The 25546-nt window shown below is 53.9% G+C and overlaps 1 protein-coding gene across 1 annotated transcript in view; it reads right to left on the bottom strand.

Moving 5' to 3' along the window:
* The window catches only part of CFAP92 (cilia and flagella associated protein 92 (putative)), a 43525-nt gene extending 19620 nt beyond the window's left edge, over positions 1–23905 (bottom strand). The window contains 10 exon segments of the mRNA XM_062200089.1: positions 1334–1518; positions 4505–4651; positions 8330–8442; positions 11009–11075; positions 11875–12018; positions 16412–16421; positions 17784–17981; positions 18678–18868; positions 23086–23351; positions 23892–23905. Of these exon segments, the coding sequence (XP_062056073.1) occupies positions 1334–1518; positions 4505–4651; positions 8330–8442; positions 11009–11075; positions 11875–12018; positions 16412–16421; positions 17784–17981; positions 18678–18868; positions 23086–23311 (1281 nt within the window). The 5' untranslated portion in view covers positions 23312–23351; positions 23892–23905.
* Positions 23906–25546: the final 1641 nt, after the last annotated feature.

Genomic DNA, 25546 nt, shown 5'->3' with positions numbered 1-25546 from the left:
AGAGCCGTGTTCCCCCGGAGGTGCCAGGGAAGGTTCTTCCTGGCCTCTTCTGAACTCTGCTAGCCCCAGACCATTCCTGAGCTGTGGCAGCCTAACTCCCTATACACTTGGCACTCGGCATTCTCCCTAAGTCTCATCACATTGTCTTCCCCCGTGCACACCTGCTTCTAATGTTCAAATTCCCCTTTTCATAGCGCACCAGTCATACTGGGTCAGGGCCCACCCTAACGAGCTCATGTCACCTGAACTGTACGTGTAAAGACCCTCTTCCTGCCCCAGGCCGTATTCTCAGGTACTGAGACTTAGGAGCTCAGCGGATCTTTCTGGGAACAGACAATTCAATCCACAACAGTAACATTCCCAAGCTGACAAAATCACACAGATGGAGAACCGATTAGTGGTGAGCGCTAGTGGGTTGCAGTAAAGGCGGTGCTGGGACTGTAAGAGGATGGCCCAAAGGGTTATCTTTGTGGTAACAGAATATTTCTGTATCATGAGTGCAGTTAGTCTGCACAGGAAATAAAATCTATATAAAAATGGTCTAACTACATGCATCACAGGCCCACTGTCAATGTCCTGATGTTGACGCTATGCTTTGGTTATGTAACATGTAACCATGGGGAGCTGCCCGAGGGGTACACAGGACCTCACTGCAGTGTCTTTGCAAGTTCCCATGAATCTTTTTTTCAAAATTAAAATATTATGCATATATACATAGACTGGCACACAAATAATAATTTCAGAAAATATAAAAAAGAGTTTACAAGCTTTAAGAGAAGAAAAAAACAGGTTACATACAAAGATCCACCAAAGAACATAATAAAGAAAGGAACAAAGAGAGAAAGAACAGACCAGTGCCTTCAAAACAGTAAAGCACAATCATTGTTAACCTGAAATTGTATACCCAGCCAAACTATCAATCAAATCTAAGAGTACAACACAGACATGTGCAGACACATAAAAGCTCAGGAAAGACGTCTCCCAACAACCTTCATTCAAGCAGCTATTCCAAGCTGTGCGCCAGAAAAACTGCAGGGAAACCAAGGGAAAGACAGACAGGGAATGCAGGAGACAGGGACCCAGCAGGAGACAGAAGAACAAACTCCCAGATCAGCAGCAGTGCTGCCCCTCGCGGGTTCCCAAGGAGCAGCCACTGAGCTGGGTGCTGCGGGCCCTCAGCTCTTCACGTCTCAGTGCAGGATCCTAAATGGTCAAGTGTGGACGCTAACCACATCACTCACATCAGGCCACGGGGGCAGCAGGGTGCTGGGTGCGGGGCAGCTGCTGGCGGGGGGAGGAGGAGCCCTTGCCTGCCGGCCTGGCTGGTTCTCACCTCTAGCTCGGGAATGGGCACAGGCTGTGACGGAAGGCAGGAGGCGCTCTCGATCTTTATGATCAGGGGGTTTAAGTCCTGCTTCTGCTCCTCGGTCATGATGGGAACTTCCGTCCTCAGCGTCAGAAGGCAATCCAAGACGTTGGCAGACTTCTCACTGCCGCGACTCATGATGGTCTGCCACCCTGGGGGACACACACGGTGTTAAACCTGCACCCCGCCAGCCCCTGAAGCACAGAGCGAGCCCATGAAAAAGGTTCCACACGCTTCAAAGGGAGCTCCCAAACCGGCTCCACTGTCCCGATTCACTCCCGATAACCCTCTTCCTGCAAGAACTTCAAGCATTTCCTGCAGCACCTGGGACACAGCAAGGAATGCTGACGCATGGGTGCCCCTCAGTCTAAACACGTAGGGTGTGGCCTACGTGTTGGGAGGTTTTTTTTTTTTTTTTTTTAAAGATTTACTTATTTACTTGAAAGTCAGAGTTACACAGAGAGAGGAGAGGTAGAGAGGTCTTCCATTTGCTGGTTCACTCCCCAAATGGCCCCAATGGCCAGGGCTGGGCAGATCAGAAGCCAGGAGCTAGGAGCTTCTTCTGGGTCTCCCACGTGGGTACAGGGGCCCATGGACTTGGGCCATCCTGCACTGCTTTCCCAGGCCATAGCAGAGAGATGGATCAGAAGTGGAGCAGTGAGGCCTCGAACCGGCGCCTGTATAAGATGCTGGTGCTTCAGGCCAGGGCGTCAACCCGCTGCACCACAGCACCAGCACCCATTGGGAGGTTTAAAAGCTCCCCTGGGGGTTCCAGAACCACTACAGTTAGCCACTGGCCATACGTAGCTCCACGAACTTAAAACACAATTTGAGATGCAGCTCCTTCACCACAGGACACATCCCAAGTGCTCAGTATCCCCGGGGGCCAAGGCCACTGCCCGGGCCAGCACAGAAGGCACGGGTGGGCTGTGCTGTTCCAGGTCGTCCTCTTGGGACAGACAAGCGCTGCCAGCGTGTGCTCTGACGGCTGTGAGCCAGTGGTGAGGGCAGAGACGGTGCTGGAGAGCAGAACCGGCACATCAGAGTCAAATGCAAGCGTGGCTCACCTCCCACTGGGACAGAGACCAACCGTGTCCCCGGCAGGGAGTGTGGTTTACAGATGGAACAGATCACACACAGCTGGAGACGCACCCCCGCCGGGCCACCGATGCCCTGTCAGGGTTCCCTCCTCTTTCCGACTGTTTTCTCCTTGGTGAGGTAACAGGGCTGACAGAACACCCCAAACCCCACAACTGCACAGGCTCATGGCCAAGATCAGAGTCTGCTGCAAGGACCAGGGGATATCAGAAAGTTCTTGGGTACGGGGGTGGGGGGGAGGGGGGGAGGGGGAGCTGTGGCCTAGCAGGTAAAGCTGCCATCTGTGACGCCAGCATCCCAAATGGGTGCTGGTTTGTGTCCCGAATGCTCCACTTCCAATCCAGCTCCCTGCTAATGTACCCAAGAAAGCAGTAGAAGGTGGCCCAAGGGCTTGGTCCTCTGTACCCACATGGGAGACCTGGAAGAAGCTCCTGGTACCTGGCTTTGGATCAGCCCAGCTCTGGCTGTTGAGGTCATTGGGAGAGTGAACCAAGGACTGAGATTGATCTCTCTCTCTCTCCCCCTAATTCCACCTTTCAAATAAATAAATCTTAGGGGCCGGCGCTGTGGTGCAGGGGGCTAAAGCCCTGGCCTGAAGCACCGGCATCCCACATGAGTGCCAGTTGTAGTCCCGGCTGCTCCTCTTCCGATCCAGCTCTCTGCTATGGCCCGGGATAGCAGTGGAGGATGGCCCAAGTCCTTGGGCCCCTGCACCCACGTGGAAGACCCGGAAGAAGCTCCTGGCTCCTAGCTTTGGATCGGTGCAACTCCGGCCGTTGTGGCCATCTGGGAAGTGAACCAGCGGATTGAAGACCTCTCTGTCTGTCTCTGCCTCTCTGTAACTTTCTTTCAAATAAATAAATAAATCTTTTAAAAAAAATTAAAACAACCTTAAAAAAAAAACTTCTTTGGAGGCCGGTGCCATGGCTCACTTGGTTAATCCTCTGCCTATGGTGCCAACATCCCATATGGGCGCTGGTTCTATTCCCGGTTACTCCTCTTCCAGTCCAGCTCTCTGCTGTGGCCCGGGAGGGCAGTGGAGGATGGCCTGAGTGCTTGGGCCCCTGCCCCCGCATGGGAGACCGGGAAGAAGCACCTGGATACACAGCACCGGCCATAGTGGCCATTTGGGGAGTGAACCAATGGAACAAAGACCGTTCTCTCTCTCTCTCTCTCTGTAACTGTCAAATAAAAAAATTAAAAAAAAAAAACTTCTTGGAAAACGAAATTAAAGATACATTTGGTGCAAAACAATGCTGAAACCCATGCAGTTTGTTCATAATATGCATTTTATGTGAATTTTTTCCCTTTTTATTTAAAAGGTAGACCATCATGGTTGGGGGTGGGGGGAGAAAGACACAGACAACACAGACAGACAGATTGACAGACACACACACACACACACACCTTCCATCTGCTGGTTCACTCCCCAGATGGCCAGACTGGCCAAGCCTGGGTCAGGCTGCTCTCCCGACTAAGTGGCAAGGGCAGTCGGTTGGTCCATCTTCCGCCTCGTTCCCTGGCACATCAGCAGGAAGCTGGATCAGGAGTGGAGCAGCTGGGACTTGACCGACGCTCTGATATGGGAAACGCTTGTGCCACAGCCCCGCAGAACGTCTGTCCACCTCGCAGTAAAACCTGGCTCCCTTGCCTCATTCCCTTGCCCAGATGCCACGCCAACACTTGCAGCAAGGGTTCCTGAGGAGCAGCATCGTCTCGGCAGACGACAGGAGGACATTTATCACGCACAGGGGTCCTCACACTGCGGGGTCGAGGAGCCCTGGCTCCCGCCCTGGTTTCACCATAGGCTGTGTGACCCTGGGCTGCATGTTTGGCTTCTCTGGGCCTCATGGGCTCCTCTGTTCAGTGAAGACAATGATCCCCCCAGCCCCGCCACCCCACCCCACATACATGCTGGGGCTGGGCGGAGGAATGAGGAGCCACAGAGCAGGGGCCCAGCCACCGTGAGCATCCGGGGTGTGTACACGCCAGCCCCACGCAACAAGAACACCGGACAGTGCTGGGAACGGGGTTAGCTACCGGCAAGCAGCGGCATCACCACCAGCTGGATGGAGAAGGCGCTCTGCTTCCAGTGGCCCACCAGCTTCCGGCTGGCCGCCTCCTCCATCCCAGACGGAGGCTTCTTCTTCTGGCTTTTCTTCTGTCCTTCGAAATCTTTCCCTCTAGCTGTGAAGTCACAGAAAACACGCACACGCTCAGAAGAGACTGAGTCCAGGTAGCCTTTCGTCAATATGTCAGCTTCAAAGATTGGGGAAGGTTCTGGAAACATCTAGAAGGCAAGGGTTGTTGCTGTGCTGCTGTGTATTCCCAGCAAACTGCAGGAGCGCAAAAACACAGATTACGGGGCCAGCATCGTGCTGTAGCTGGTACAGCCGCCACCAGCGACGCCGGCATCCCACATGCACGCCAGTTCGAGTCCTGGCTGCTCCACTTCTGAACCAGCTCTCTGCTATGGCCTGGGAAAGCTGCAAAAGATGGTCCTGCACCTGCCAAGGGAGACTCTTAAGAAGCAGCTCCTGGCTCCTGGCTTCAGCCTGGCCCAGCCCTGACTGCTGTGGCCATCTAGGGAGTGAACCAGTGGTTGGAAGCTCTCTCTCTGTAAATTTCAAATTTTTTTTTTTAATAAAAAAGGGGAAAACTGCAGCTGGCAGGCAAGTGTCAGGTCTGAGCAGTGAGAGACAGAGTCCGTCCTCCCCCCATCCCCACCGCACTGCGCCGTCTGCAACTTGCTTCCCCACACTGGCCCTAAGCCACCGAGGCAGGCTGAGGTTCCTGCTTTGGGGTTTGACCAAAATTGCTTCTGGAACCTGCCCAGCACCTCCTAAGAGAGGGGCTCTCTCTGTGAGAGCCCCCAGACTGCTCTGAGCCTCGGTTCAGCTGCCCTCGCACCGCTGAATCATGAAGTCCACGGTCAGGAGTTTCTGTGCACAGCGATCTCCTCCCCCTTCTCGACCTGAGGCGGCGCCCAGCTCGGCACTCAGGCACCTGCTCACTTCCTCCTCTGCACTTCCCGGGAGGCAGGGCCGTCTCCCCCACTTAGAACACGCCGGAACACGGTCTACTCTGAGGCTCCAAGTCGGCATGCATTTATTTTGGTGCAATTTTCTCTTAATTCACGCATCCATTCTCCATGACAGGAACTGTTCCTGAGGTCTTTGGAGACCCTTTGTGTAGAACCCAAGTCAACCTCAGAAATGAACTGTGTGGACAGGATGAGCTGCAGGAAGGAGGTAAGCACACGGGATCGTTTCTGCGACTCAGGGAAGCAAAAACCAATGCAACGCTGGGCCAATATGCGATAGAGTGGAGGGTGGAGAAACTTCCATGTGGGGGGTGGGCACGGCCCCAAAGAGACAGCAGCCAAGGGGCTGACATGACCCAGGCCCTTCTGTTTCCTACAGAAAGGAAAAAGAGGGGCCGGCGCTGTGGCACAGCAGGTAAAGCCACTGCCTGCAGTGCCCGCATCCCACATGGGTGCCGGTTTGACACCCGGCTGCTCCACTTTCAATCCAGCTCTCTGCTATGGCCTGGGAAAGCAGCAGAAGATGGCCCAAGTCTGTGTGGGAGACCCGGAGGAAGCTCCTGGTCCCTGGCTTCAGATTGCTGCAACTCTGGCCGTTGCAGCCAATTGGGGAGTGAACCAGTGAATGCAAGATCGATCGATCGATCTCTCTCTGCCTCTCCTTCTTGCTCTGTGTAACTCTGACTTTCAAATAAATAAATAAATCTTTAAAAAAAAAAGAAAAATGAAAGAAACAGAAAAATAGAAAGATCAATAGTAGGTACACAGTTGTATTTTTCTGTGAACTTTACTTCAAGATTTAATGACTAAAAAAAAAAACCTCATCATGATGCTAGCACTTCTCAAGTAGTGGCTGTTTACTCTGAAAAGGAGAAAACTCAGAGGAGTTCAGAGGGTTTGGATGTGACGTTGTGGACTGTCTGTAAGGACCTTACAAAGGAGATTAAGGGCCGGCGCTGTGGCGTGGCTGGTTAAGCTGTTGCCTGTGACACCGGCACCACCTGTGAACACCCATTTGAATCCCAGCTCCCTGCTAATGCATCTTGGAAAGCAGTGGAAGGCGGCCCAAGTCCTTGGGCACCTGTATCCATGTAGGAGAGCCAGATGGAGGTCATGGCTCCTGGCTTTGCCTTGCCCTGGTCTTGGCCATTGAGGTCATTTGGGGAGTGAGCCAGTGGATGGAAGCTCTCTCTTTCCCCTCTCTCACCCTGTCTGCAATTCTGCCATTGAAACAAATAAATCTTTAAAAAAGAAAAAGCAAGAATGGGCTTTCTTCATTTGCATCTCCAGCACCCCCAGGGCCTCACCAGAGCAGTCACTGCTCTCCATGGCCTCAGACGGCTGAACCAGCCCAGGGTCAAGAACAAACTCACTATGTGAGAGAGGAGAAAATGATTTGTAGCAGTTCCAGCTGAAGGTGACTCTAGAATTACCTCGAATTATCTAGAAACCCAACCACTCGGTGAGAAATTGGTGAGCGGATGTGGACCACGGACGAGAACAGTGTCTGGGGACACTCATTCTGGGAGCTAAGACCACACGCTGCTGGGTGACCGGGTCCCGTGACATGGGATGCGCTGGCCTCAGTCCACCAGAAGCAAACCGTTTATTGTCTTTCATGGAGAGTTCCTCCATAACACTCACTCTTGGATGCATACGTACTCGAAAGGCAGAGAGAGAGAGAGAGAGAGAGAGAGAGAGAGAGACAGACAGACAGACAGACAGACAGACTGATCTTGCATCTGCTGGTTCACTCCCCAAATGACTGCAATAGCCAGGGCTGGGCCAGACTGGAGCCAGGAGCTTCCTGCTGGTCTCCCACGTGGGTGCAGGGAGCCAAGGACTTGGGCCATCCACCACTGCTTTCCAAGACAGAGTAGCAGGAAGCTGGGTCAGAAGTGGAGCAGCCAGGACTTGAACCAGCTCCCATATGGGGTGCCGGCATCGCAGGCTGTAGCTGTACCCGCTGTGCCACAACACTGAACCCAACACTCACTCTTTTACGCTTCGCCCAACATCCCATGTACCTACCCCATCATAGCATCTATCACCCAAACTGCAATTTCTTATTTGAAAGTTTCCATTAGACATTTTCATGCTCCCATATACACAATACCATGGATCGATAACCCCAACGTAGTGGCGGAGTAGGATGGGGGGAGTGGGCAAGGGAAATGGATGGGATCATGAGGGTGAGGGAACGGAAGATGGCGGAACTGGATAGAGGGATGAGATGGGGGGGGGGGAGGAAAGGAGGGATGAGGAAGGAGACAGATGGATGCCATGGGGGAAGGAGATGGATGAGACTGACGGATGGACAGAGGGGATGATGGGCAGTGAGATGAGACGAGATGAGGCGGAGGCAATGAGACGGACACAGAGAGGGAGATGGACAGATGGACATGGATGCTTAGACGGACAAACGGATGGATGGATGGAGAAATGAGGTGGGGATGGACGGACGGAGGGAGGAATGAGATGGAGGGAGGGAGAGAGGAGGGGAGAAAAGAGAAGGTTAAAATGGAGGGGGGGGATGGACAGCTGGAGGGAGGAGGGATGAGACAGGTGGAAGAATGGAGAGAAGGAAGGTAGGAGGGAGGGATGGGATAGAGGGAGAGAAGATGGAGAGACAGATGGACAGACAGAAAGATGGACAAAGGAGATGGATGAGTGGATGAGATGGATCAAAGTGTGTCTAGCACTTACCTTCAAGTAACATTTGGCCAAATATCAAAGAATCTCATCAAAAAACCCTGAATCTGAAATGCCTCATTATTTTCCGAGCCTCACCACGTTACAAGCTTCCACAACCCCTAACTTACCTTGAGTTCGCTGCCTGTCTAAGCTGCTAAATGACGATCTCTCAATTATTTCATTGATCTCCATCATGGTTACCTCTGGCAGGGGCATAGTTTGTGCCTTTGAATTATTCCCCCTAGAAAATTCATGAAGAGAAAAATTAATAAAAAAAAATCAAGGGCCAGATCTGAGAATTTCTTTTCTTTTCTTTTTTTTTTTTTTTTTTTTTTTTGAGATTTTTATGTATTTGAAAGGCAGAGTTACAGAGAAGAGAAGCAGAGAGCAAAGATCTTCCATCTACCAGTTCACTCCCCAAATGGCTACAACGGCTGGGGCTGGGCCTTGAACTTTATCCAGGTCTCTCACCTGGGTGCAGGAGCCCAAGGACTTGGGCCATCTTCTAGTGCTTTCCCAGGAGCATTAGCAGGGAGCTGGACTGGAAGTGGAACGGCCGGGTCTTGAACTAGCGCTCAAATGCTACACCGTAACGCTGGGCCTGGGAATGTCTTTACTGGACTAAATGACAGCAGATTTTTTTCTTAACGACATGGGATTCCTCTAACTCAATGCTTCTCAAGTTTCAGTCGCATGTGAACCCCTGGGGGTCTTGTCAAGTTCGATGCAGATGATCCCGCAGCAGGCCTGGGAGGCTGCACTCCCCCCACCGCCCCAGTGAGGCTGACGCGGTTCATCTGCAGATCACATGTCCACATCTGAGCATCTGACAAGCTGGAAAGTGTAGTGGAAAATAATACATGAGGACTTCAGAAAGTACAGAAAATGTGCAGCAAAGTACACAAAATGGAATTGAAAGTTTGAGGGGCCGGCGCTGTGGCGCAGCAGGTTAAAGCCCTGGCCTGAAGTGCTGGCATCCTATAAGGGCGCCAGTTCGAGTCCCAGCTGCTCCATTTCCAATCCAGCTCTCTGCTATGGCCTGGGAAAGCAGTAGAAGATGGCCCGAGTCCTTGGGTCCTTGCACCCAAGTGGGAGACCCAGAGGAGGCTCCTGGTTCCTGGCTTCGGATCAGCACAGCTCCAGTCATTGCGGTCAACTGGGGAGTGAACCAGCGGATGGAAAACCTCTTTCTCTTGCTCTCTGCCTCTCCTTATCTCTCTGTGTAACTCTGACTTTCAAATAAATAAATCTTTTTTAAAAAAGTTTATTTGGGAGCCAGTATTATGGCATAGCAGGTTAAGCTGCCGCCTGTGACACCAGCATCCCATATGGGCGCCAGTTGGAGTCCTGGCTGCTCCACTTCCCATCCAGCTCCCTGCTAATGTGCCTGGGGAAAGCAGCAAAAGATGGCCCAAGTGCTTGGGTCTCTGTGCCCACATGGAGACCCAAACTCTTGGCTTTGGCCATTTGGGTAGTTATTCAGTGGATGGAAGCTCTCTTCTGTCTCGCCTCTCCTAATTCTGCCTTTCAAATAAATAAATAAGTAAATATTTTGACATAAATAAATAAGTAAATATTTGGACAGTTGTTTATTTGGGTGCAAAACAATTCTGAAATCCCTATTTTCCCATAATAAGTATTTTTCATGAACTCTTTAAAGACCCTCTCTATGCAAGGATTTCAAAATTTTTTGCACAAAAATAAACACATCTTTCAATGCCATTTTCCAATGAACTTGAAGTCCATTCATATTTTTAGGAGAGCCACCCAAACTAGAAACACCTGAGGATTCGCTTACAGGAATTATCCACAATATCCATAGGGGGAGGCAAGTAACCTTTAAGGGGTAGAAAGGATGCAAATTCAGGGCGAGGAGACCCCACGATCATGGGGGGAGAACCTGACAATGGGAGAATGTCAATTCTTCCCAAATCCATGTGCCGATTCAAAGCCAAAGCAGTTTTTTTTTAAATTTTTTTTATTTTTGACAGGCAGAGTGGACAGTGAGAGAGAGAGAGACAGAGAGAAAGGTCTTCCTTTGCCGTTGGTTCACCCTCTAATGGCCGCTGCGGTAGCGCGCTGCGGCCGGCGCACCGCGCTGTTCTGATGGCAGGAGCCAGGTGCTTCTCCTGGTTTCCCATGTGGGTGCAGGGCCCAAACACTTGGGCCATCCTCCACTGCACTCCCTGGCCACAGCAGAGAGCTGGCCTGGAAGAGGGGCAACCGGGACAGGATCGGTGCCCCGACCGGGACTAGAACCCGGTGTGCCGGCGCCGCAAGGCGGAGGATTAGCCTGTTGAGCCACGGCGCCGGCCAAGCCAAAGCAGTTTTTAACAACCAGCATCGGTTCTCTCCGTCCCATTTCCCCAAACACCAGTGGGGCTCCTATTCTCCTGTCCCCACAGCTCCCAGGCGCCCCCTTCTCTCAGCCTAGCAGGAGCCCTGATAGCAGCTCGCTGCTCCCACAGGAGGAGGCACGGCAGACTCGGGGGGCCCCCAGAATCCCAGAGCTGTGACTGTGCAAATCACTTAGGCACTCAGCCACCTGTGTGGAAAATGGACAGAGAAACAGCCCTCGCTGAGAGCACTCGGGGAGTGTTCAACATTGGAAGCGATGCACACAGAACGCAGGTGCTGGTCTCCGCCCTGCGCACATGCTCCAGCTCCCTTTCCCGGTTCCTTTCATTCCGTGAGAGTTGCATCTGCTGCGAACTCTCCCCTGACTCATCTCAGGGCCAGGCCCAGAGGCCCCTCCCGCCCACCAAGGAAAGGCAGCTCCATCCCCACCCGCGCGTGGGAGACCATACCTTGAGGCTGACTTTTCGTGTTCTTCGCAACTCTTGGGAGAACTTTCAGCCTCTATTTGGCGAGAACCTGAGAACAGCAGCAAATGTCTCCTAAACTCACATTCCATGGAGCTCACTCAAAAATGAGCCCCTCCCCCTGGTTCTGTAAGGTCAGTCTCCAGGGAGAAGCCCGGCAGGTGACAAGCATTCAGTACAAAAGTCTTGTGTATAGGAAGTGAGTGAGTGACGAATACACAGACAGGCTCCGTGGGCACAAGAGAGGCCAGAGAAGGCCTCGGGTTCCTGGGCAGCGCCCCGTAGAAGCAAGCCCATTAAACAGAGAGCTGCGGTCACTCCCGAGGTCTCCCCGTTCCCAGCTACAGGGGATGGTTGGGGAAGTGACCGTCCTATCAGCAGACGACTACTATGCACTCAGTACGAAAGAGGAGAGGCTTTAAGTAAACAGCAAAGTGCAGATGATGGCAGATTAATAACCTCAGAATACGTAATACGCGTCCAGGATACCCTCATCTGGGTCAGAGATCCCAGAGCAAAGGCAGACACACCGATTCACATGAAAACCGCCACACTGCATCGGCGGCTCCCCAGTGGTTCCCCTGCTCGGTCTAGGCTCTTCGGGATCCACTGCAATCTCTAGGTACCACACGGATGTAATTCCTACAGTCAGAGAAAGTGTCTCTGACTTACAAGACAAACAGAAGTGCAGCAAAGAAACGAGTTCACCGCACAGGGCGAGCCTCACAGTGCGGTGCAGCACGGGCCGGGCCAGCACCGCGTCCACGGTAGCTGCTGTGGGGCAGGGACCCCAGAGCCCTGCGCCACACACAGCTCTCCCCGCCACGGTCATGCACGCCGTCTCCACTCACCGTGTGGGCACCTGGAGTGCTTCTCCGCTCTGTCCTGTTTCTCTGGAGGGTCCTCCTGCTCCCAGCCCGTCCTGATGGCACTGGCTTTCTCCGAGCCCATGGCAGACAGGCTCCGCTGGCTCACGACCAATCGTCGCACTTCCTCTAGGAGGCGGGACAAAGCACCACCGACTCAGGCGACTGCCTACCTGACTCAGGACCGCCTACCTCACGGCAGCCACATCCCCAGGAGGGAGCTAAAGCCACTGGAGGCGTAAGCAGGAACCCGCAGGGAAACCACATGTGGCTCTGGGACGGGCTCTCAGCCCTCCACTAGCAACAGCTGCCTCCAAACTTGATCTGTGTCGTTTGGTGCAGTCAACACAGTTGGAGTTGCACCAATCGTCAGAGTTTGCGCCAATTCCTAGGTTAAGGAACCAAAGACAGGCATTGATTGCCACGTGCCCCAGTTTGCACAAGAGCCATCTCACACTCAGGGACCTGAGTCACAGAGCCCGTCCTTTGCAAAGCCAGAACCAGAGCCCCCTGTGCCCGGGGAGGGAGCGGACACTCCCACGCCTTCACTACTGTCGGGATGGGGCCTTGACCACCACAGGCCTGTGTGGAACCATTAACCAAGGGTGGCAGTGAGCAAATGGACAGAGCTCACAAAAGCTACAAGAACAGGGCAGGGGACAGGTGCAACTGTACCCAGCGTTGACGAACAGATAAAGTGCAAGGAGAAAGAGGAGGCAGAGAGCCCAGCAGTACAGCTGGCTGCTGCAGGCAGGCCCCACGGGGAGGAGGACTTGGTGTCCTCAGGGACCAGGAAGCACTCCAGGATGTGAAGGTGGGAGGAGCTGACAGGAGCCTGGAGGCCAGCACTGGGGCACAGGGGGTTAAGCTATGGCTTAACATCAGCACCTCCTATCAGAGCACCAGTTCAAGTCCCAGCTGCTCCACTTCTGATCCCAGCTCCCTGCTAATGCGCCTGGGAAAGCAGAAGATGGCCCAAGTGTCTGGGCCCCTGCCACCCACATGGGAGACCTGGATGGAGTTCCAGGCTTCTGGCTTCAGCTGGTCCAGTCTGAACTGTTGTGACCATTTGGGGGTGAACCAGGGGATATAAGATGCCTATCTGTATCTCTCTCTCACTCTGCCTTTCAAATAAATAATTCTTAAAAAAAATAATAAGCAAGGAGCCTTGGGAAGCACATCATAAAAGGTCTTGGAAGTCAGACACAGAAGTCTACATCTGCTCCCCTACAGAACTGGACAGCCAGGGAAAGTCACAAAGCCATGAAGCGCCAGGGTCAAAGGCGAGAATCAAAGGTCAAGACATGGCGGCTGCAACCCAAGGCTCCCAGTGCATCTGTCCGGGGCAGGGCCTGGAGCTCTGACAGACGGGGCTGACACTGCCTTGAGGAGCTCGTGTGTAACTGTGGTGTGGATCCTGTGTCCTGGATGAAATCCCATAACAATTAAACAGGTGCCGAGAACAGCCTCACTCTCAGCCCCACGTGTGCTGTGTGCTGGAGCATAGGCCAGGGGGTGGAGCCAGCACATCTCCCCCAACCTCCCTCTTTTGAAGACCTCAAAGAGGGCTGGAGCTCTGACGCAATGGGTTATAGGTCTGGCCTGAAGCGCCAGCATCCCATATGGGCATTTGAGTCCCAGCTGCTCCACTTCCAATCCAGCTCTCTGCTATGGGCTGGGAAAGCAGTGGAAGATAGCCCAAGTCCTTGGGCCCCTGCACCCATGTGGGAGACCCAGAGGAAGCTCCTGGTTTTGGATTAGCACAGCTCTGGCCATTGTGGCCATCTGAGGAGTGAACCAGCAGAGGGAAGACCTCTCTGTCTCTACCTCTCTCTGTAACTCATATAAATAAAATAAATATTAAAAAAATAAAAAACTCAAAGGGGCAGGCACCGAGCCTGGCTGTTAAGATGTCCTAGTCCCACTTTAAAAATAAATAAAAATAAAGATTTAGTTATTTATTTGAAAATCAGTTACACACAGAGAGAAGGGAAGGCAAAGAGAAAGAGAGAGAGAAGGAGGGAGTGAGGGAGGGAGAGGGAGAGGTCTTATATCCACTGGTTCACTCCCCAGATGGCCACAATGGCTGGAACTGTGCCGATCTGAAGCCAGGAGCTTCTTCCACGTCTCACACACAGCTACAGGGGCCCAAGGACTTAGGCCGTCTTCCACTGCTTTCCCAGGCCATAGCACAGAGCTGGATCATAAGTGGAGCAGCCAGGACTGAAATTGGTGCCCATACGGGATGCCGGCACTGCAGGCAGCAGCTTTACCCACTTTGCCACAGCGCCAGCCCCTAGTCCCACTTTAGACTGCTGCTGTCTCGCATCCTGGGAGGCAGTGTGATGGGTCCGGTACTCAGGAGGCCTGGATGGAATTCCTGGTTTTGGCCTAGATGTGGGCTGCTGTGGGCACTCCGGGAGTGAACCAGTGGGGTTAGAGCTCTCTGTCTCTCAGACTCAATTAAATTAACAATTTATTTAAAAAATAAGTAAGAGTGGCTAGAGAGCGCAGATGGAAAAGGATCTGGGTACAGAGAGGGCCAGAGTTGGGGGAGGACACAGATGAGAGAGAGCAACTGCCAGAGAACGACAGACAGGAGGGGGACACCGGCCAGCTGCCGGGGGCCCAGCACCGAAACCATGGAAGGACCAGTGCTGACGCCAGCTCTTCCCAGCGCTGACGACCAAGCAGATGGGCAGAGAAGAGAAGCGCTCCCTCTCGTCGGGATGCTCCCGTCAAGGCCAGGAGGCCGGAAGCCGACCGACCTGGCAGGTGACCTGCCTGCATCCTGATACATTTCCTGTTCCCTTTGTGACTTGGGACACGTTTGGCACTATCCACACTCACGACGAACAAGCATTTCTATAAAACATCTTTTTAAAATTATTTTAAATGGCTTTGTGTTGGAACAATTCTCTATACTTTAAGATTTATTGTATTCATTTGAAAGGCAGAGTTGGTGTTGGGGGGGGAGTGAGAAAATCTTTTATCTGCTGGTTCACTCCTCAAATGACTGCGACAGCTGGGGTTGGGCCAGGCTGAAGCCAGGAACTGGAACTCCATCCGGGTCTCCCCCAGGGGCGCAGGTGCCCCAGGACTTGGGCCATCTGCTGCTGCTTTCCCAAGCACATTAGCAGGGAGCAGGCTGGGAAGCAGAGCCGCGGAAACTCAAACGGGCACTCAGACGGGATGTCACACGGGGCTGCCAACCTGCTGTGCTGGCACACCGGCCCACGCGTCCTCTCAGGGGACAAGGCAGGACTTGAGAGAACATGGACCCAGATGCACAGGAAAGCAAATCACAGTGATGAGCTCATGGTAGCCCTCATTTCAATGTTTGCTTCTTTTCACTAGTCTGTTAGTAACTTGTCTTACAAAGCCAACGAACACGCGCTGTTGTTTTAATGGGGAAAACACGTATTTAAATGAGAGGGGGTGGCACCAGGCTGGAGGCATTTCTCTGAGAGGAGCAGGCGCTGGGGTTTCAAGAAGGATCACAGCGGAAGGCCCACGGGCTCTCCCTGCAGAGAGAGAACCTCTTCCGCTCCCTGTCCCTATCACCCTGGCTCTCACAGCCCCTGCCCAGGCACCCTGGCTCTGATGGGAGCCTACTGCAGACAAGATGGGTGTCAGCCAGAAATTCCTGCCCAGCGGCTCCTGGTCTCCACACTGAGGCAGGAGGACTGGGGAGGCCCCACTTGAGGGCCTACAGGTCCAGGACAGAGTTCCCCTGGAGCCCACCCTCACATAGGGAACTTTCCTGAGCTGTTCAGACATAAATCAGTGATTGTCAGCAATGGGCAATCATCCCCGCCCCCCGGGGGGACACCTGGCAGGGCCTGCGGGAAACTGACAGCCACTCTGGGAGGCTACCATTGGCGTCCAGCGGGTAGAGACCCGGGACGCTGCTCAACACCCTGCAGGCCACAGCACAGCCCCCCCACCCCCAGGAAGCATCTGACCCAACAGCATCAACAGTGCCCAGGACAAGGAAGCCTGGATTAATCAAATATTGCAAGGCCCAGGGCAGACCTTAGCACAGAGGGTTAAACCACTGCTTGGGACCCATCCCATAATGAAGTGCCCGGTTCAGTCCCAAGCCCCCAGCTTCCCAGCCAGCTCCTGCTGATGGGCACCCCAAGAAGCAGCAGGTGATGGCTCAAGTGCTTCAGTCCCTGCCACTCACATGGGAGACCCACAGTTCCAGGCTCCGGGCTTCAGCCTGGCCCAGTCTCAGCTATTGCAGGCATCTGGGGAGTGAACCAGTGGGTGGAAAAGGGCTCTTCTGCTTTCTCACTCTGTCACTGTCTTCAAATAAACATTTTCTAAACTACAAATCTCAAGCAAAGCAGACTAGGAAATCTGAGAAACCCAGGGTTTTTCACTCACACAAAACCAGGTTCGGATTTGTGACTCAAACAAGCAATAGAACTGTTTGCTGGCCATAACTGAGGGTAACTACACTTGTCTGGAAGCCAACGACAGGATCAACAGATCAACATTCTCAATTCTAATGCACATTTTCTAAACTTTTTCACATCTTTAAACATCAAGATGCATCCTACAAACACCGCCATGTCAATCGGCAGAATCTTGTTTTTATTTTTAAATTCTCCTATTAATCACATGCACCCCCCCTTATTACTTGTACCCTGAAGGACCACTCCCACCAACTTGCCTGCAGGACACAGCAGGGGGTGGGGGGAGGTGCAGTCTAGTTTCCCTTTTCTGAAGCTAAGGAATTTATCTTCAGGTCCACGACCAAGGTCACCGCTGGTACAAGATGGAGACAGGGCTGAATTTGGTCCACCCTCAAAGTCTGTGTCTATCCACCCAGTTCTCTCCTTGAAGGGGAGCACAAGAAACTGATGTGGAGACCGTATTTCTTTTTTTTTTTTTGACAGGTAGAGTGGACAGTGTGTGTGTGTGTGTGTGAGAGAGAGAGAGACAGAAAGGTCTTCCTTTACCTTTACTGTTGGTTTACCCTCCAATGGCCGCTGTGGCCGGCGCACCGTGCTGATCTGAAGCCAGGAGTCAGGTGCTTCCTCCTGGTCTCCCATGCGGGTGCAGGGCCCAAGCACTTGGGCCATCCTCCACTGCACTCCCGGGCCATAGCAGAGAGCTGGCCTGGAAGAGGGGCAACCAGGACACAATCCGGCACCCCGACCAGGACTAGAACCCAGTGTGCCAGCGCCGCAGGCGGAGGATTAGCCTATTGAGCTGCAGCGCCAGCCGAGACCATATTTCTACAAGTGAATGTCATCACCTGGACCATAGTGACATTTTTCAGTTTTCTGTCTCCTGGTGTCTTTGCTGTGCAGTGAGCACACGGCACTTGGCCAGGAGGCAGGCTTCTGGTGGGGGGCCGTGTCAGGGCCGCCTGTGGACATGGGGCCTAACAGGAGGTGAGGGGACAGACCCTGCCCACCCAGGACTGGAATCCTCTGGTGGCATTGCTGGGCCGTCAGGCACGGAGGCCACCGAGACAGAACCAGCCTCTACTCCGGTTCCACAGGCTGGGTGTCCCTGACCCGAAATGCTTGGGACCAGAAATGCTCCTAATTTATGATTTTGGGGGATCTGGGAACACTGGCTTGTGTGCTCCCTAGATACCCTGGGGACAGGACCCACGTCCAAACACAAACCCACAGATGTGTCACAGGCATCTTGGACACGAGCAGTTTTGTTCAGTATCTCGGTCTTCCTGTGTTTGGACCACGACCCATCACGTGAGGGCAAGTGTGGAATTCTCCACGCATGCACCATGTCCACGCCGACAGAGTTTCAGGTCTTGGAGCATTCAGATTTGTGGATGAGGAAGACCCAATCCACAGTGGAAGCCCCACGTTTCTAGAGACACTGCAAATAACTGGAACACCTGGCTTACCGACAGATCCTAAATCGTCCATGGAGCCAGCGGTCTTCAAGCCGTACCGGACCTTCCTCGAGATCTTGTCCTTAGTGTTCCAGAGCTTCAGGGTTATCTTGTGAACACTTAGTTTCTTCAACAATTCCTTCGTGACGTTGATGTTGAACGTTTGGGTCCACGACACCCAGACTCTGTCCCCTTCTTCCCACAGCTTCACAATCTGTGTGGGACGATATTCAAGAGACGTTAACCATGGCCGGTGGGGCAGGCAGCAGGGTGTGGACCTCCACGCCTGGCCAGCCTGAGCCACATCAGCAGCGGAGCCAGTGCTCCACCATGCACCCGTCTGACCTCAGGCCTGGCTCAGAACACACAGCAGGAATGGGTCTTTATGTAGTGGGCCCTGTCGGAGCTCGGGGTTCCTGGGAAAGAGTAACATCAAAACCATCCGCTGGGGTCGGTGCTGCGGTGTTAGATGTCAAGCATCTACCTGTGCCAGCATCCCATATGGGCACCAGTTCGAGTCCCAGCTGTTCCACTTCTGATTCAGCTCTCTGCTAATGGACTGGGAAAGCAGTGGAAGATGGCCCAAGTGCTTGGGCCGCTGCACCTGTGTAGGAGTCCCAAAAGAAGCTTCTGGCTTCAGATCGGCTCAGCTCTGGCCACTGCAGCCATTTGAGAAGTCAACCAGCGGATGGAAAACCTCTCTGTCTCTCCCTCACTCTGTGCCTCTACCTCTCAAATAAATAAATAAAACTTAAAAAGAAAAGCAAAGCCACACAGCTGGTAGTCTCAGGTGACTCCAGATTCCCACTCCGGAGCTCTCGTGGGGCCCGAGAGCCCGCACTTCTAGAATGTTCAGGGTGAAGGCACAGCTGCAGGTGCCCGGGGTCGGAGCCCACGCGAGGCCACACACCTTTACTCCTGACTCCAGGAACACCTTGGCCACTGCTGGAAAAATCACCAAGTCAGCCTTCTTGGGCTCCGTGTCGTCCGGCAGCAGGAAATACTCAATGTGACAGAAGCGATGAGCCTTCACAGCTGGGTTTTCCAGCCGAGGGTGCTTTCTGTATTTTTCAATCAGCCTCGTGTATTTCACTTTATGACCTAGAAGATGAAGATGAACGAGGTTCATTTTAACCTGCTGGTCTCTGCTGTGCCCTGGCTATTTAATCCAAGTCGTTCTCCAGAAACGTGACTCGTTAAGACTGCAGTTACTATTTTTCTAAAGCTGTAATTTTTAAAGCTCAAGGTTCTAACTCCCAGTAGGCCTCATTGAAATTTTGTGCTACAGGGACAGGGAGCATTTGTGCAGACTGCGGAATGAAGTTCCTCTGGAGGCGGCGCTGGAACTTTCCTGATGGTGTACATGCCCAGAAAGCCTGCAGCTCTGCATGGCCCCGGGTCATCCGCTCCCAGTGGGCCAGCCTTTGGGCTAACAGATGGGATGGCAGACCCCCGGGAGGCAACTGGAGGCTATCTATTAACAAAAGTTAGACGTATTCCTCCGACCCAGCAACCCCGCCACTTGGAATTCAGGCTACACAAGTGCACATCCACACACACACAAAAACATACATACAGGCAGTGCAACGGCAGAACTGGACGTGACTTCAGTGTCCACCAGGAAGAGGCAGGGTGAGAGACACACAAGGCAACACAACAGCAAAAAAAAAACAAGCAGGTGTCTGTTTCCTTGAAGACATCGAAGATGTCCCATTTTTAAAAGTCAAGTTGCAGAAAAGAGTAAGTGGCATGTCACTTTTCTGAAATAAACCACTGCTTTTATTAAAAGAGAAAACTCTTGGGGCCAGCACTGTGGCACAGTAGGCTAATCCTCTACCTGCAGCGCCCGCATCCCATATGGGCACCGGTTCTGATCCTGGCTGCTCCTCTTCCCATCCAGCTCTCTGCTATGGCCTGGGAAAGCAGTGGAAGATGGCCCAAGTGCTTTGGCCCCTACACCTGCATGGGAGCTCCTGGCTTTGGATCGGCCCAGCTCTGAGCATTGCAGCCATTTGTGGAGTGAACTGCCAGAGGGAAGACCTCTGTTTCTCCCTGTCACTGTCTGTAACTCTACCTCTCAAATTAATAATTAAAATCTAAAAAAAAAAAAAAAAAAAAAAAAAAGAGCAAACTCCTTGGGCCAAGTACATCGTGTAAAATTCATCTGGGCAAAATCAAAGGAAACAGGATTCACACATGGGGCAACTGTGAGAACCACCGCAGATTCTGAGAACCTGGGGCAACGACGCCTTCAGCAGCTGCAGAAAACAACTCCAATGGCTACTGCACAGTCAACCACTCCCTGGGCTACAGCTCAACTGGTTGCTTACAGCTTCCTCGGTTAACCAGCCACAGGCCTTCTGCAACAAGCCGGAGCTCAGTTACTACGCGAAAACACCAAGCTGGTTTGATTTCAATATGTTACATTCTACAATCAGCTTTTTAAAACTGTTTTGGGGGAGGGGTTGGAGTGCTGGTTAGAGTTCCGAGTGCTCCAGGAATATGGTAGATGACAGCCCAAGTCCTTGGGCCCCTGCCACCCACATGAGACCTGGATGAAGGTCCTGACTCCTACTTTCAGCCTGGCCCAAACTTGGCTGTTGTGTTCATCTGGGGAGTGAACCAGCAGATTCAAGATCTGTCTCTCTCCCTTTCTGTCATTCTGCATTTCAAATAATCTTCTAAAAAATATACTTAAAAACATTTTTGGGCAAAGTATAGGTGCCCAGCCCTAACCCAAGCCTTCCCATAAATTTTATTTAATGATGCTGATGTTGCAGGTGGAGGCTTAACCTACCATGCCACAGGGCTGGTTCCAAACACTTAGTTCTTGAAGGCAAAACAATGAATCTAGAATTTTGTATTGACCAAAAACTCTTGGGTAGCCAGGAGGGCCTGACCACAGGGGTTGCCTGCCCTGGAGGGCTGTTTGACTCTAGCTATGTCTCAAGACTTTCCGGCTTATTCTGTGTTTCTAAAGCATGAAGTTCTCCCTGATTAGTCAGGATATATGCTAATGAGGTATTCTATGTGAACCAATCAGGGAACTGATAAACGAGTAGCCTGTTTGCATTCAAGTTTACACAGTGTTCAATCAAGTACATTTGGTAGATCCAACACCAACACAAAATTACACTGTCTACGTTTCCGTAGACATTCCACTAGAGTTATGTCATGTATGTTTGTCCCTTTCCCTTCCGGGGGCCCCTGGAATCCCTATCAATATCAAAACAAAAGGCTCAGTATATGAAACATCATTATAGACAGGGGAGGTCATCACAGAATACTAAGTTCACTGTGGGGTTGGCATATGGGATAGTGGTTAAAGACACTGCCTGTGATACTGGCATCCCTCATGGGCACCAGTTTGAGTCCCAGCTGCTCCACTTCTGATCCAGCTCTGTACTATGGCCTGGGAAAGCAGTAGAAGATGGCTCAAGTCCTTGGGCCCCTGCACTTGTGTGGGGAACCCAGAGGAATCTCTTGGCTCCAGAGGCCGGGAAGAAGCTCTCAGATCTGGATCAGCTCAGCTCCGGCTATTGCAGCCATCTGGGAAATGAACCAGCAGATGGAAAACCGACCTCCCCCTCTCCCCCTCTCTCTGCCTGTGCCTCTCTCTAACTCTGCCTTTCAAATAAGTAAATCAATCTAAAAAACAACAACTAATCAGAAGGTAGGGGTAACAACCCATCAGGGAACTGAAAGGGTATGCTAATGACACATGCTAGCTGCACCAATCATGTTCATATTGGAGCAACCTGTTTTGCACAGAAATGTACAAAACGCTCCACCAGGTCCGTTCTGCAGATTCAACCACAGCTGGAGATTCCATGTGTCTTTTCCCCATCTCCTGTCCCCCCTCCCTCAGGGCTCCTGGAGTTAATCTCTGCTTTATCCTTTGCTGAGGCCCCGGGAGTCCTTATCATTAACAGGTGGGAAGCCCCCAAGATTTGTAGAGAGCTTGTGGGTCTGTGCCTGCCTTTCTGTAAGAAGGGACCTGGGCTGGCCTCGCCAGGATCAGGATGACGGACACGAGGGCCATGTCCCAGGGCCCAGCCTACATGAGCGAGGTGCACAGCCAGGAGAAAGGAGTGCTGCTGCGGACCGCTAGGTCCGGGGCTTGTTTGGGTTTCTTTCCCAGCATTTTGTGGCATCAGCTAAGGAACACAGCTTTTTTCTTTTAAGACATTTGTTTGAAAGGCAGAGTTACAGAAGGGGGAAGAGGGGGAGACAGACAGAATCCTCTATCCACTACTTCACTACTCAAATGGCTCCAATGGCCAGGGCTGGCCCAGACTGAAGCCTGGAACTCCATCCGGGTCTCCCACATGGGTGGCAGGTCCCAAGCACTTGGGAAGGGAGTGGCTGATGGCCCAGGTACATCAGCAGGGAGTGGGATCAGAAGTGGAGCAGCCAGGACTTGAACCAGCGCTCACATGGGATGCTGGTGTCTGAACTTTACCGGCTGAGCCGAGGTGCTGGCCCTGGGTACAGCTTTGCATTCCGACTTTGGTTTACCAGATCCGAGACAACTGTCTTCTACACAGGGTACCAGGTGCTGCCCACCAGCTCACGGGAACAGCTCCTTAAACTGCGGTTTTTTTCTCAGTACTGAGCAGACAGAACCTTGCCAGTTCAGCAGATTAAAAATGTGAGGCCCCAAAACCACTCACTGCCTGACCCAGAGCCAAGACAAGTGAAGACAAAGAGAGAAAGAGCTATCTTCCATCTACTGGGTCACTCCCCCAATGGTCTCACCAGCAGCTTCTTAGGGGTCTCCCACATGGATACAGGGGACCAAGCACTTGGGCCATCCTCTGCTGCTTTCCCAGGTGCATTAGCAGGGAGCTGGATGGGAAGTGGAGCAGCCAGGACAGGAATCGGCAACCATAAGGGACACTGGCGGCAACCATAAGGGATACTGGCGTTGCAGGGTACGTCTACCCACTGAGCCAAAAAGCAGGCCTCTCTTTTCATTTTAAAATGTTATTTACTTATCAGAGAGGCAGAGACATAGAGAGTGCTCTCATCAACTTGTTCACTCCCCAAATGCCCCCAAGGGGATAAGCCTGAGGCCAGAGCAGGCAGCCAGGAATTCAATCCACAGTCTCCTACTTTGGGGGCAGGAATCCAATCACTGCGCCTCCCAGGGTCTGCATTTGCGGGAAGCAGGAGCTAGGAGGTGGCGCCGGAGTCTTAACCACTTCCCCAAATGTCTTCCCTAGGTCTGCTCTGCTCCGGCTGGCCTGGGCCCGCCCAGCAGGCACCTGTGGATGCCCTGTTCGCACAGGGTGGGGACACTCCACTTTGACACCTACCCACTTGCGCAGGGAAGGCCAAGGAGATGATTAACTTCCAAGGGACCACGTGTGGCACGTCGGAATGGAAGGTGCTGGAAGGCTCGTCCGAGTACTCGCTGCCCTCCTGGCGCTCGGAGCCCTTCAGGTCCTCGTCGACGTCGAACTGGTAGACACTGGCGATGGAGTACGTGGGCTCTGAGCTTGTCCTGTCCTCGCACTCCTTGTCCCAAGAATGCAGAGACATCCTCGGCCGGCTGCAGGCGCCCCACCTGCTGCTCTCCTGGCTGCGGGAAGACAAAGGCCGGCACCACCCTCTGCTCCCCCGGGGAGGTCCTGCCTCTCCCAGGAACACTCACCCTCTCCTCCCTCCCCGTCCGGGCCAAGGCCGCATCTCTGCCTGCCTGGCACACGGCAGGGCTCCCGGACGCAGAGGGCGGCGGCGGACGGCGTTCTCGGGCAACAGCAACCCCAGCTGATCCGGCCCAAGCCCAGCTGCTGCTCCTCTCACGACCCGGAGTGGGCGTCCGCGTGCTGCAACGCCTGCCCCAGGTGGGCGCAGTTCCCGGGCAGCACGGGAGGGCGAGGGGCGGGGAGCCGCGGCCACAGCCGTCTGCGGTCTGGGGGAAGGCCCGCAGGCCAGGGCCCCGCCCCTGCACGCCCCAGGCGCGGTCAGGACAAGACGACGGGAAAGAGCCCTGGGGTCAGTGCAGGAGGACCCTGGCTGAGGCTGCGACGGCAGCCGGCCCTGGCGGCCAGGCCGGGGAAGAAGGGACACCTGGCTGGGCAGCCGGACTGGGCGCGGGGCTCCCGGGCTCCTGAGCTACCTGCGAGCGGCCGCGCTGGGCGGCGGCGGGGCTTGGACCGCGGCGTCAGCTCCCAAATCAGCTCCGCAGCGGCCTGAACGAGAAGCGCGTCCGTTTACGCTCGGAGGCCCCTAGCAACTGGCGGTGCTGGGTGTTGCCAGGAGACGGGGGCGGGGCTTCTAGTGGGGGCGGGGCTTCCCGCCGCCGCGGCTGCTCTGAACCTCCATCAACCAGGTGCCTCCAAATTCGGAACCCAGTTGCGTTAACTCGATTCGGCCTTGCAGCAGCTCCAGCTCTGAACGGCAGCGCCGGCTGTATACGCCCGACCTTGCCCTGCAGCGTGAGGAAGAGGAGTTCGCTGGCTCCCCGCCTCCCTTCTGGGATTCAGCAGGGGAAGGGCTGGGCGCCCCCAAGTCAGATCGCTCACAGCCGCCCTCCTTGGGCTTAATGCTTCTGTCGCTGATGTGCTTAGGAGAGGGCCGGAATTCCCGGCATAGAGCATGAGCCCAACTCAGAGAGAGCACACGGCTCAGAGAGGTGAAGCGATGGCCCAGGGCCACACAGCAAGTTAGCAGCCGCACTGGAGGGGAACCAAGACTGCCTGGCTCCAAGGGCTGGGCTCGCCTGCAGCACCCCCCCCCCCCACACACACACACACGAGAGCCCGGCTACTGCTCCGACTCAGAGGAGCACATGCAGCAAAGAGTCAAGAGGCTGGGGGGGGGGGGGGAGGGCGGGTGCTGGTTCTCCGGCACAGGTGACTAGAGCCAAAGGTCGGGGTTGCCAGGCAGTGAGGGCCAGAGAAGGTGTGCCAGGCAGGGCAACAGCAGGTGCAAAGGCCCGGAGGGAGGAAGCCCAGGGCAAGTGCAGTGGAGACTCATCCTGCAAGGCCTATGCACTGTGGGATGGTGGGACGACGACATTCTTCAAGAAGAAGCACTGGAGACAAGTTTCTGCAAACGTGTCCGTTTATAAACAGCAAAGCACACGATTTAAAAGGCAGGCAGAGGGGGCGTGGCTAAGACAGGGCCACAATAATTCTATAGGGTAAAGCCAACACTGGCGCCGCTCTGCTCCTCCAATCAGCTTGGAGCTTACGTAGCCTAGTAGCTTTCCAGGTGGTCCCGATGGGCCTGGGCCACACCTGGAGCTGTTTACCTGGTTGGCAACTACAGGGGGGATGGTAGGGTGGGGGATTTGCCTGGGGCTCCTGCCACCTGCCAGCAGTCAGGTCATCTGGAGAGGCATGGTGTGCCACGCCCTGCTAACTTCCTGCATGGGCTAGGCAGGCAATCTCCCAGCCAGGGACAGGTTCATCCACAGTGCAAGGAAGCAATGATGAGTGAGGCTGCAGGCGTGGGCCAGGCCCCTGCTACGCGGCCCTCGAGGGCAGGCAGCCCGTGGGCACTGGGGAGCCATGGCAAGTTGTCTGTGGAGGGAGCGTGGCCCCACTTGGCTCTTGGCTCAGGGAGACAGGAGCTGAGGTTGCACACCCACACGGCTGTGGGAAAAACTGACGCTCTGGGTTCTTACAGGATCCACTCTGGGTCCCAGAGCTCAGTGGTGGAACCCAGGGCCTGAGCCTCCCAGGGACACCTTCCACGCCCGAGAATGGGGCGGCCCCTTCCAGAATCCTGCACACCCGCTGGGGCCTTCCGGTACTCCTCGGGCTTGGC

Source organism: Lepus europaeus, chromosome 9 (genome assembly GCF_033115175.1).
Source record: "Lepus europaeus isolate LE1 chromosome 9, mLepTim1.pri, whole genome shotgun sequence".
Lineage (NCBI taxonomy): Eukaryota > Metazoa > Chordata > Mammalia > Lagomorpha > Leporidae > Lepus > Lepus europaeus.
This window is presented reverse-complemented; position numbering and strand designations above follow the sequence as displayed.